General features: G+C 35.1%; 1 protein-coding gene across 2 annotated transcripts; it reads left to right on the top strand.

Moving 5' to 3' along the window:
- The first annotated feature begins 7,084 nt into the window (after positions 1-7,084).
- LOC143595771 (autophagy-related protein 18f-like) lies at positions 7,085-14,047 on the top strand. Of its 2 annotated transcripts, none has more exons than XM_077074711.1 (8): positions 7,085-7,742; positions 8,740-9,192; positions 9,791-10,219; positions 10,729-10,944; positions 11,028-11,726; positions 12,326-12,492; positions 13,410-13,733; positions 13,893-14,047. In XM_077074711.1, exons 1-7 carry the CDS (start codon positions 7,554-7,556, stop codon positions 13,729-13,731), a joined length of 2,475 nt encoding a protein of 824 aa, XP_076930826.1. In that variant the 5' UTR covers positions 7,085-7,553; the 3' UTR covers positions 13,732-13,733; positions 13,893-14,047. The 2 variants fall into 2 exon arrangements, with proteins under 2 accessions (XP_076930826.1, XP_076930825.1); XM_077074710.1 differs by having other exon boundaries at positions 7,086-7,742; positions 13,872-14,047.

Here is a 14,047-nt window from a genome sequence, read left to right as displayed (position 1 = left end):
CCAAAACAAAATTTCGTCTTCATTTGTAGCTCTACTCCCCCGTCCTCCATGGTGGTCCACCATCGCCACCACAACCACTGATCCACCGTGCTCCGCCGCCATTAAACACCACAACAACCAAGGCAGTTATGTTTTTTAGATAAAAAAACAAAATAAAAAGAAAAAGGAAGAAATCATCGGCATGATTAGTGGCAATAACTCACTGTGCTGGGATGTTTTTGGGTGGTCGTGATAGGGACGAGATGGTGTTCCCATTGGTCCTGAGCCCGTCCTAAGTATGCCTCGCTTATACAATCACCTAAGTAGCTTAAATTGTAAGCATGTCTAAACATTTTCTTTCACACACAATCGAAAGTGGCGAGCCTGCCTTTACTTATCTTTCATTGGTGGTTGTGGTCTTGTTGCCCTTACTGAAGTCAATTTCAACATAATAGCTTATCATTCTTGTTTGATTAATCATGTCTATAAGAATAGAGAAATGAGAGAAGCTGCTATGTGAAAGTATCCATCAAATCATGTCTATAAGAATGAAGAAATGAGAGAAAGATATTATAGAGAAAGAGAATGAAAATTGAAACATACGATATGAAGTACGTATGAGTAGTTAGCGTTGATACCCACCAGTCAAGTCAGGGCCAAAGTGTCACGACAACATCCAAAGGTCACGAGAAAGAGAAATGAGAGAGCTCTTGTCATTTCATATCTAATAATTATTCATTAACATTTCATATAAAAAGTTTTAGTCTTACGTCCTATTGTTTTCTTCATAAGCCTCTCCAAGTCGATATGATATTACAATTGAAATCAATAGTAGAAACCACCAAATTACGACATAACATTACCTTGGAAAGAGTGGCGTCAACTGCTATCCACGACATATTTTGAAAAACAACACTCTTCAAGTCCTTTAGTTGAGACCAACCAAAATTTGTTGTTGATATGCATGCATGATTGGTATGTTTATCCGATTAACGGTAACATGCACACAAATACCATTCAACACAAAAAGAGAATATGTAATAACGACTTTCATGTGGTCCAACGGAACTCTATGTCAACCAGCATTGTACTTTGTCATTTCGGAGGCTTGGTCTGTGTTTACAAAGGTCGTTATTAAATTTCACACAATAATGGAACAAGTTAAAGAGATAGCCTTCCCTCCTATTCCATCAAAATCAAATTTTAGGGCCCATTTGGGAACGTTAACAACTCCTTGCATATGCTCCTAACTCATGGAAGCCGCAACATATCATACAACCTAGGGTCACTTCTCTGCGATAAGTGGATCCCCATGTTTACAACCCCTACAAACCCACCTATATACTTGCACTTATGGATCCCCATTACCCATTACGTTACACACGGAAAACTGTTTGTTATGGCTGGCACAACAAAACTATACGAGATTGTGGTCGTCACCAAACAGTTAGGACATGCCTACCATATGAATTGGTTTACCAGCGAAAAGGGGGCAGTTTTTACTGAGACCCTTGTCTCTCCGCTATTTCAATCTGTTAATGTCGTATGGTTTTCTTAATTTTTATCTCATTCCTACTTGTCAGTTTGTAGTGCCCCAAATAATAAATATTATTTCTACAAGTAAGTACCAATCACTTTATAACACCATATATCCAATATATATGCATACGCCAGTATGAATGTGCTTAATCAATCTTGTATGTCTACCACTTACCCATTTTACAATTCGTTGACCGACAACTTTATGACTTTTATTTGAGTATTTTTTTCATCTTTTGATTAGATTTCAACTCTAACTACTCACCAATTAACACACGTTCAATATTTTTGTTGATTAAAAATCACAAAACACATAAACTTACTTTATTAACAAATATTTCACAAAACACGATGTAACCCCCACACAAAAAACATCTAACGAACCATATGCACATCTAGCAGCGTATATGCATTAATAACTCGTTACATACCACACCAAATACTACAAAACAATACGAGGGGATAATTTGTGCAAACCCCCGAGCACTTCCGCTAGTTAAATATAAAGACATAGCGGCATAGAAGTGTAAGTGTAGAACCTTATGGTTCATTTCTCCATTAAATTGATTCAAAGAAAGTCCACTATCTTTTTTATCTTTTCTTTTTTTTTCCACGAAAGTCTAGAACACCATCTTATCTGGTGATTCCTTTGGTGCAAGAGAACTCTCCATCAATACACATACTATTTTGGTTGTTGTACACTAAAAGACATACGTGTTCGTCTAAGAAGTTGCACATAATATGTTTTAAGGGACTCGTGCAGAACATGAATCCTCAACCAATGCTAAAGGATTTATTTTTTTAAGTGTTACAGTCAACAACAAAGTCAAAAATTTTTTTTCTTTAAAAGAACATTGTTGAATCTCCTTACATTCAAATAAGTTTATTTATTTATTTACTTTATCATTTATGTATAAAGTATGTTACTAATATTTTTCATATAAATTAACAATGTATTTTTATTGTATTTGTATTATTATTTTAATAAAAAAATGAACTAACTTCCTACAATAAGTTAGTGTAACCGGTTGAATATTGAATGTATGGTATAAATCAACATAACTTCATGTGTAAGACCCCGTTCCCAGTGTTCTACGTTGAACGTTGGATTTACTCATAAACACAGTTCTAAATATTATAGTTAGTTAAAAACTTTCGCGGAATATTAAAACTTTCTTTAAACATTCAAAACATTCCATAACTTGTCTTAAAACAAACATCTTGTCTTTCAAATTAAACATCAACCCATAAAAACAACTTGAGTCTTCAGATTCTAGCCTCTTATTCTCTTGCCATGTGTCCCCGCTCAAGCCAGTTGTCTCATTCTACTCACTTGCGTGCATACTAAAAGTCAGCTACGCTGAGTTAGTTCTAGTTAATCATGCCACATACACACATTCATAACTACATACTTTCGTATGCACTTCATACTTTCATACTTTCGTTTCTAATATACTTACCTTCATACCTTCTCTCTTTCATATTCATACCTTACGTTTTTAAAGAGCAGTACGCCCTATAACCTTCGCATACATTATTAGGGTATGCAACCCTTTAAACTTCGCATATATTATTAGGGTATGCAACCCTCTAACCTTCGCATATATTATTAGGGTATGCAACCCTTTAACCTTCGCATATATTATTAGGGTATGCAACCCTGTAACCTTCGCATATATTATTAGGGTATGCAACCCTTTAACCATACTTTACTTTTCATTATCAGTATCATTATCACAATCATACATACCTTTCATACAATATTCATACATACTTCCTTTTCACATACTCATATCGTACATACTACACTATACCTTCTTTAACAATACGTGCTATATCCGAAGATCGTTCACGTACTGTCAAGCATGCATTCATAATACAAACATAACTATCACATTCATCATTAAGACATACACTTACCATTTAAGGTAAGTGTATTAACATTCACATTGAGTATGTACACAACCCCGAAAACATAACAAGGAAGTGGGGCTAGAAACTCACCTGGATTCTTTTACGCTCCCCGTTAATCGTTATCCCTTTCTTTAACTGTGCTCGGCTAACTTTACATTAATTACACGTATCAATATATGTCATATTCACATTATTCGTATTTCAGCCAAAATGGCTAAGTCTGGTCTATTCTAATGGTCTTGTTTTAGAATACAATTTACTTATAATATTTTACCCTTAAACACTAATGGAATACAATGTATTCCTTTCTTTCTTTAATGTATACAAGTATTTCAATGTATTCTAATATGCATATTGTATTCGGGCACACATTGCATTCAAATCCATATTGTAATCAAGACACTCGTTGTACTCGAGTCCTATGATGTAATTGAGTCTCATGATGTATTCGAGTTTCATATTGTAATCGAGTATCTTGATGTATTCGAGTTCCATATTGTAATCGAGTCTCATGATGTATTCAAGTTCTATATTATAATTGAGTCTCATGATGTATGTGACCATACCGATGTATTCGAATATGCCAATGTATTCAAATGGGCACTTTGTATTCGAATCATATAGTGTATTCGGACCATATAGTGTATTCGAATCATATAGTGTGTTCGAATCCTATGTATGTATTCGAATGTGGCATTTGTATGCGAGTTCTATATATGTATTCGGATTAATGTATTGTATGCGAATGTATATTGTATTCGAATTGTATATATGTAATCGAATTGTATATTGTAATCGAATATATATGTATTCGAATGAGGACCATGTAATGGAATTCTCCATTGTATTCGACGTTTTGTTGTAATCGAACGAGCTGTACGGTTTGGTCCTTTTTATCACTATTTATCATTACATTTTACAACCTTAACACCCTATTATGGTTAGGTATTATCCCATAAACATTTATCTAACCGTTTTCGGCCAAAACTTGACCCGTGCAACCATAAAGCTTGAACCTTTATGGCTAAAAAACGTACATAGGCTAGATTTAGGGTTCCTTTAAACGAACCGTATGTGTCTAGGAGTTCATTAAGTCCGTTTTAAACATCAAGTTTATAACTTTATGATTTATCTAGACCCGATCTACTCTAGGGTTGAGTTTTAGGGCACAAGGTTCATAAAAAAGTAACCTTTAAAAGTAAGAACATACCTTTAAGTGTTCGTTAGGTCACATCTAGCTTGGTATGCAATATTAATCTTGTATCTTGTTCGTTTATCCAAAATTTATCAAGAATCAAAGCTCGTTTGGTCTCTGACTCCCTTTTCTTCTTGCGGGCGGTGAAGATGTTAGTGTATGTGTGTGTTTTGAGTGTGTAGAGAACAAGATGGATAAGAATGAGGGTTTTAGGGTTTTAGGGAGGTTTAAATGAGTCCATACTCTCTTAAGCCCATGGAGCTAAGACCCATCTCATCCCTTATTCCATTTTTCCCCACCCGAGTCCATACTCCTTATTATATTTAATCTAAATTAAATATTAACACACGTTTAACAACATAACTTTCCTTTATTTATTATTATAAAACTTAGGATGTTACAACATGCCCCCTGTCATGTGGTATGTTATCTTTGCTGGCATAGGTCCATCACCAACTATTTCATTTAGGGGGTGTTTGGTACAGAGAAAAAGAATGGGAAGAAATGGAAATAGAAATGGGAGAGAAATGGAATTGGAGAGAAATAGAAATGGGTGGAGAATTGACAATCATTTCCTTTGTTTGGTACAATAGAGAAATGGGTGGAGAAACGGGAGCAGAGACGTGATTAGGGTTCCGCCTCGGCATCATCATGGTGGAGAAATGGTGGCTCAGAGACGCGTCGCAACACCGCGAACGGAGGTAGAGCGTCATCATCATCGCCGCGCAACATCAACACCGCGATTTAGGGTTCCGCATCGCAACACCGCCTCGCGATTTAGGGTTTCGTTTTGGCTCAGAGACGCGAACGGACGTGGCTGCGGCATCGGCCGCCGTGCCGGACGTCGGCATCATCATCACCATTGCCGGTCGGAGCATCATCATCATCATCATACGCGAACGGAGTAGAGCAGAGACGCGATTTAGAAGCAGAGAGAATTCCATTTCTCTTCCAAATGGAGAGAATTGGATTTCTCTACTTTTTGCCTACACCCAATTCTCAGAGAAAACCAATTCTCCGCCCAATTCTCCGCCTAATTCTCCCAAACAAGAGAAACCTAATTCTCCACCCTCAAATCTCTCTACCAAACACCCCCTTATAGAAAAATGTTGCCACGTGTCTGTATGTTGTTTATTAAATATAGTCTTTACATTCGGTCATTGACGTTCAAACTGCATGGGTAATATATACTATATATAATTATATTTTTTGTACTTTATTTTTCATAGAGAGATGATAGTTTGTTACTTGTTAGGAAACTTGTATATTTATACCCTTTTGTATTTTATGTGAAAATCATGAATAAAAAGTGATAGGAATAAAAGTTAATACATAGGTCACCAATGAAAGTTCAATACTCTATCCTTTAGACGAGCATGATTTAGTATGGTTATTCATTTAAACCAAACCTCTTCCATGAATCGATCGGTTTCACTTATAAAACACACTTAGCTCGGTTATTAGAAAAGATCATTCATGTAAACATTACTTAGCCCAACCTTTGACGTTTATGAATTCAAGCAAAATTCAATCAAATAATCTAAACGGTGAAATCAGTCATAAACATGGTATCTCGTGAAGTAATCGAATCATCCAGTGGAGCGTTCAAACTCTCATTAAAGCTTAACATTTTTATGTGGAGAGCGGTAGCAGAAAGACTCCCACCAAGAAGGCACTAAAAACACGCATTAATATCAGGGCGACAACCTGCTCCTTTTGTGGGAAGTCAACCGACACAATCGAGCATTTATTCACTTCATGTCACATTGCGTGTGTTGTTTGGTAGGAATGAGATCATTAGTGTGGAATTCCACCAATATTCAAGTTCTCACTAAAGTATCTACTAATGGGTCTTAATCATACACATTTCACACTTGAAGGAAAATACAAAGAAACCAGTACAAGCGATCATACTCCCTACGTGTTGCTATATATCTAGGGCAAGAAGCAAAAATCCAAGAACGTGGTTTCGGTGACAAGAATCTTGAGTGAAACAAAAATAATTGTCTTCTCTTAGATAAAAAAAAACCGTTCTCAAAAGATTTATGTTGTATTCAGTGGCTTAAATGTGTAACTTTAGTTTAGAAAATCTTGCTTTTAATATCGGTAGTAGAGTTAATCTTGCTTTTAAATTTTAATTAATACCGATACAGTACATTAAATTCGGTTAATTAAATACACAATAATTATCACCACCAAATCATAAAATCAAATCCAACACCTCTTTCATCAATTCTTGTGTCTCGAATAAATCTATTATGATTCGTATACTCGAAACCAAACAAACAAAGTAGAAGGAAGATAATAATATCAAAAGAAACCAATAACACAAGGGCCGAAAGTGTAATAGCCAGCTGACGAAAAACGATACGTGTGGGACGGTCTTTACTTTATTTCTTTCTTTCTTTCTTTCTTTGTTTCTTTTGTTTCCATAAATTTCTTCGATTCAGTTCGTTATCCATTTCACAACTTGTTCACTCAATTCGATTCTTTCTTCATCTTATTATTATTAATCATATTATTATTATTATTATCTATCCAGTTAGATTTAGATGTATATACATGTACACTTGTTTCAATTTCATCTTTATTAATTTACTTACATAAAAAACAAACCCTAACTATTTCTATTTCAATTCATTTCATAATCTATCATCACTTTCTGCTATTACTTTTAGTTTATCAGATTCTTTGCTTTGTAAATACATCAATCAATCAAATCCTTCCTTGTTTTTTTTACTGAAGGATTCGATTTTGTTTCTTTTCGTTTTGATCGGTTTTAACTGTTGATAGTACCGATCGGTTTATAATGTGTGGAGGTTTTGTGAATTAGGTTTTAGGTTTAGGTTATGATCAGTGCAGAAAGGAGGAGGCTAGGGTTTGTGGTATTGGTGTTGAATTTGTTGTGTTGTTTTGAGGTTTGGTGATGAGGAGGATTGATCAGAAGCAGAGGTATGGAGGTGGCGGTACCGGTGGATTTATTCCGAGTTCGTTTCGCTCGCTTTCGAGCTACTTGAGGATTGTGTCCTCTGGTGCGTCCACCGTTGCGTCGACTGTTAGGTCTGCAGCTTCGGCTGCGATTGTTGATCGTGATAGTGATGCAGTTCCTGATCAGGTGAGGGTAGTCTGTCATAAATAGAAGGTTGTTTGCGCATTTGGAAGTGGATCTTTGTTAATGCATAGTTTAAATGCATATCTTGTGTCTTCAATGTGCAAATAGTGAATCTGAGATATTTTTATGTTGATTGTGATCTTTGATTTGCAATGTGAAGTTACGAGTCCAAACGTGAAGTTACTTTATTCTTTAATAAATAAAGCGGGCCGGTGGAATGAGACATTCATTGCTATTTAAGTACTGTGATATACTACTTTTTAGCCTCTTTGAGATCTAAAAGTGTAAAGTTTTTGTTGTTAACTGAAACAAAATGAGAATCTGAACGTAGAGGAAAGATCCTGTCTAATTATATATGGGATTGAATTATGGTTGTTTTGATATTTGGAACTTAATGTATAGATTTTTCTTACAAGTTACGTCATTTCATTTTTATTACCTGCGCATAGTATTTTGCCATTGTTTACTGTTCACTTAAGGTTATTAGTTCTCATGCATTCGTTCAACTATCCTGACGTTAGAGTTGCTTCCTATAATAGGAGTTAATTATAGGTTTGTATGTAGTAGCTAGCTCACTTATTAGTGGTTCATCTTGGTATATATTTTACCATGTTACATGCCATAGCAGGTAAAACAATGGCGTGGCACCGGCTTTTTTTATCAACATCACGGCATGCCATGTCATTATTTTATATGCTATAGAAGGTAACTTACATAAGTGGTAAAAAAGTTGCAAGTATGTCAGATCAATTTATCAAATGTAAAAAAATATATATATTTTTCTTGCATACAACATTACAACGGAAAAAGTTGAAAGTAAGTTACATTTTGGTGTAGCAAACCTTAGCATACAATCATGACTTTCAAATAATAAATAGCTTTATTGGTTGTGTGGTATACAGATTGTTGCATATCTTTTCTACACACATGTAATAGATAGATTTATCGGTTTTTAATACTCGGGAACGAACCGTGACTTATCTAAATTTTTCAACAAAAGGTGCTATGGGCCGGGTTTGACAAGCTGGAATGTGAGGGTGGTATCTCACGCCGACTACTATTACTCGGGTATCAATACGGTTTCCAAGTGTGGGATGTTGAAGATGCAAACAATGTGCGCAACATAGTCTCTAGATATGATGGTGCTGTTTCCTTTATGCAAATACTGCCAAAACCAACTGTATCAAACCATTCTCAAGTTGAATATTCAGATGATCGCCCTCTGTTGGTTATATGCGCGGATGGGTCGTTTAATACTCAGGGTGGGCCCTCCGTTTCTATCAATGGTAATATAAAAAGTAATCATGATCAGATAAATGGTGGGTATGTGCCTACTGTCGTATGGTTCTATTCATTAAAATCTCAATCTTACATAAAAGAATTGAAGTTCAGATCGGTTGTTTACTCTGTAAGATGCAGTTCCCGCATTGTCGCTGTTTTACAAGCAGCACAGGTATAATTCTTAATCTGCAACATTTTCGTTAGGGTTGTAAATCGTGTCGAATCGTTATATGTTCATTTACAAATATGAGTAATATCTAGCGACTTAGTAACGATTTGAACAATTAATTACTCTGATTCGTATGAAACCTATATAGTAATTTGTGTTATATTAATTATTTTTATGTATTTATCTTTCATTTCAGTTAACACATTTGGGTTTATATATAACATATTTAGCTTGAGATTAGAATAAGCGAATGGGAATCGGAGAATGGGCGGTTAAAACTAATATAATAATTGTTGGATGTAAAGATTAGATAAAAAGTTTCAAAATGGAAATTAATTTCACTTTTAAAAGTCAATAGTTATATGAAAATAAAAAACCAAAGTATGTGACAAAAAATAATAACACTTTTATTTCTGAAATCAAAATATTAACATCTAAAATGCTCTTAAAATGGGTTTACAGGTCAACCCACTCTTTAACTGTTTGTGTTCGGGTTGACCCATTTTTAAAACGGGTCATGTCAGGATTTGCCGTCCTTAGTTTTGTGATACACGAACATACCAACTCATATGTATAATTCTTTACACGTTACAATCTACAGGTACATTGTTTTGATGTTGCAACGTTAGAAAGGGAGTACACGATTCTCACAAATCCTATTTTAGCAACCTCTTCACGGTTTGAAAACATAGGGTTGGGACCCCTTGCTGTGGGTCCCAGATGGATTGCTTACAGTGGTAGTATTGTGGCATTGCCAAATGCACGTGTTAGCCCACAACATCTTACTCACTCTAAAACTTTTACTTCCAATGGTTCAAACGGTAGCATTGTTGCACACTATGCAAAACAATCAAGCAAACAGCTTGCTGTAGGAATTGCTACACTTGGGGATATTGGTTACAAGAAGCTTTCTAGGTATTACTTTGAGATTTTACCGGATGACAACGTTTCTCAGCCGTTAGGTGACCCTGCACGGAAAGATCGTGGAAACCCTAATGGTTGGTTACCAGATTCCGAGAATGTTGGAATGGTATGGGTTTAAATGATGGAAAATTACCTTTTTAACCTTCTGTGTAATTTGATATTGAACTAGTTATGACTGATTTTACTTTTGATGGTGGTTTATTTTGGTGTATATAACTTTTCTTGATCTGTTTTAGTAACTATAAGCCTTTTTGAACTGCCTACTTGGGTAATGGAAGTCCTTTTTTGGTTCTTATTTGATAATTTAATAAGATTTTTGTTGTTATATATAAAAGGATCAAACTATTAAAAAATAAAAAAAATTATTAAACTTAATAAACAATTGTTATTTTGTAATTAGATAAGTTTTTTCGTCTTTAAGCTATAATCACCAAAGTGGGTGAGCGGGTTTTATAAAAAGCTTGTAATTTCCTAAAGAGATCAGTAGTTATATTACCATAAAGGACCACGTTCAAAAGCATATTGCAATTTATGAAATTTGCTCTTTATCAGTATCAATGCAGACATTTTAATTATGGATAATTGAATACTGAATGCACCTTTTATTTTGATCAGGTTATTGTTAGAGATGTTGTGAGCAAATCAGTGATTGCTCAGTTTAAGGCACACGATAGTCCAATCGCCTCATTATGTTTTGATCCCAGCGGTACATTATTGGTGACAGCTTCTGTTCATGGTCATAGTTTTAATGTATTTCGTATAATACCGGGAGCCACAAACGGTGCATCGTACATACATCTTTACAAGCTTCAACGTGGTTTTACAAACGCCGTATGATACTTTACTTTTTAATTTTTGTTTTATCTTTGGTTTTCCTATAATTCAAAACTAATACTTTACCCGAAAAAACTCAGGTTATACAGGACATAAGTTTCAGTATAGACAGCCGTTGGATCACCATAAGTTCATCAAGAGGCACCAGCCATCTATTTGCTATTTCTTCATCAGAAATCACAGTTAATAATAATAATATACAATCTCCTTATGATGCTGCCAATAAGCCGCTGGTTACATTATCTGCTGTCAGCAGAATAAGAAGTGGAAATAACGGGTGGAGAAACGTGGTGACCGGGGCGGCAGCAGTGGCGGCATCCAGTAAAATAAATTCATATTCAGGGGTTATTGCATCTACTTTCCATAAATGTGCAGTTTCCAGTCCCACATTGTCAAAGTACGACATGCTTGTGTTTTCTTCTGGTTGTGTGATACAATATGCATTAAGATTATCATCTGAAGTGGATAATGCTTATGAATCATTGTCACCTGATAATGATTCAAAGTTAAATGTTGAGCCTATTCAAAAGTGGAACATTTGTAGTAAACAAAACAGAAGGGATCGAGAAGAAAACGTTGATATTTATGGTGAAAATGGGCATACAGATAATAGAAAAGTATTTCCTGAAAGAACTGAAAATGGAAATAGTGATTATTTTGAAGTTATGAGTAAAATCAAGAAAGATAATGTCGGTCATGAGTTAAAAAACCATGGGTATATTTCTGAAGTTGAATTGCATACGCACCAATTGCAGACCCCATTATGGGCAAGAGTGCAGGTAAACACTTTCATTCATCTAACTTTAACCTAACAAACGATTGAACAAGAACAATCAAACGAACGGTGTTTTCTTATTCGTGTTCGTTTGTTAAGAAAATGAATGTGTTCGCGTTCGTATGTTCATTCATTAACGGTATAAATGAACGGTTCATGAGCGTAAACAACATACATGAATGAACATAATTGAGCTAAAACCATTTAAAAGCAATGCGAAGAACAGTGTGTTGAGCCTAAAAAATTATTAAAACTAAACTAAGTTTAATCGGCCAAAAAAATTTAAATAAATATATGTTGATGAACGTAAATGAATGAACATGAACAAACGTAAACTAGCGAGCAGAAACGAATTTAAATGAAGGAACGTTCACGAACACAGATTAACAAGTGAGGCACGTGTTCCTGTTCGTCTGTTTTACTAAATGCACTAAATGAACAAAGTTTTATGTTCATGTTCGGTCGTTTATTAAATAAACGAACTTCCCGCCGAACAGTTTACGGACTGTTCATTGGACGCTTGGTTCATTTACAGTCCTAGTTTTTTACTTGTTTTGGAAGCTACCAAGTGATTCTTTTTTCTGGTTTTGTTAATTCTTGCAGGTGAAGTTTCAATCTTTGATTGTGGATGATATTAGTGTGGACCGGGTAAACGATTCGCAGGGTGAATTTGAGATAGAGAAGATTCAAGCGCACACTGTTGAAGCAAGGTCTAGATATTTGGTTCCTGCTGTTGGTCATATTTGGGAACCCAAGGTGCAAACAACCAGGTATGGATATGTAGAAGCAATTCACCAAATTTTGATTCATGTGGTGAATTTATGGAGTTGGAAGCCATGGTGAATTTATGGAGTTGGAAGCCATGACAAAATGGGCGGGTTGGGCAGGTTTGGTAATTGATCAAAATGTACTTTTCTGTGTCGAGTCAAAACATGCTGGGATGACTACTTTTGAATATGTAGTCAAATATTTTTATATGTGTCAAATTATTTTTAATAAACTTTTGAATAAAATGATTTAGGAGGTTTATGCATTATATAAGTACAATTAGGCCTGTAAATGAACCGAATGTTCAGTGAACTGTTTGGCGAGAAGTTCATTTATTTAATAAAGAGCGAACATGAACAATTTTTTTTGTTTATTTAGTTAAATGAACAAACATGAATGAACACGAACATTCTCATGTTCTTAATGAACGAAAACGAACAAGAAAACCTTGTTTGTCTAATTGTTTGTGTCCGTTTGGTTTTAGTGAAACGAACGAAAGCGAACATGGCTTGTTCATGCTCGTTTGGTTCGTTTACAAGCTTAAGTAGAATTTATAAGACTTTTGATTACACCTGTTTTTGTTAAGCTAATTTTTATATATGCTTGTTAGAGATGCATAACCTGAATGACCTGTAAGCAAATGGGTTGAAATTACCACGTATAAACATTTGGGCTAAATATATATAATACACACACACGCATGCAAATCTGCGTATTTTGCAAACAAGTATATAAATTGACACCAATATGAAGTATTCTTTATCATCATGGATGATTGTCACACACTCCCATTGCTGGTAGGTAGGTGCTCTTAGTGAGTAAATGGTCGCTTATCATATCATCATATATGTTTTTTCCCAATTAGTGTTTATGTTTTATTTAATCGTCATCATATAATTTCAAAAGTTTTGTTATCCAGATTTCCTGATTTAGACTACAACAATAACGGGTGGTATGAACACGAAAAGCTTTTTAAAAATGGGAGCGGCTTTGATCATATAACAGATGGTGGAGTTGATAATAACAATGCAGAAACTGGGTCAGATGCTGCTGGTCAGATGCCAATAGATGATTCAAGTGGCTTTGTAAATAGTGACAGGTGTCCAATATCTCACACTCGACCTGAGACTGTAGATAATAGAGAGCACTCAGTGAGTGGGACCCAGTCCGAGCTTGTAAATAGTTACATAGATCAGAAACTCGAGAACCAATTTGAAGATCAAGGCAATGAGTTTGATTAAAGGTAAGAGTTTTTTTTAAAGCTTTAGCCCATCAAGGTTATAGGCTTATATGGGTGGTAAAAAAACGGGCTGGATGTGTCGGTTGGGGAGTTGAGTACATTATTTGTGTTTCTTTTTAATGGATTAGAATTGGCTTGTAGATTAAGGTTTTCATATTGCAGGCCTATATGGTGGTGAAGAATAATGAGAGCAGTGGAAGTTGAGGGCTCTTATCTTGTGAGGTGTGGGTTTGTTGTTTTCGCTACTGTCTTTTGTAAAATACACCTCAATAATTAGTTGTAAAATGATGTGGATAGTCATGTGCAACTTTTCATTC

The sequence above is a fragment of the Bidens hawaiensis genome, unplaced genomic scaffold (genome assembly GCF_021521415.1).
Source record: "Bidens hawaiensis isolate Kalapana, Puna unplaced genomic scaffold, B.hawaiensis_p1.1 tig00045515_1, whole genome shotgun sequence".
Lineage (NCBI taxonomy): Eukaryota > Viridiplantae > Streptophyta > Magnoliopsida > Asterales > Asteraceae > Bidens > Bidens hawaiensis.
This window is presented reverse-complemented; position numbering and strand designations above follow the sequence as displayed.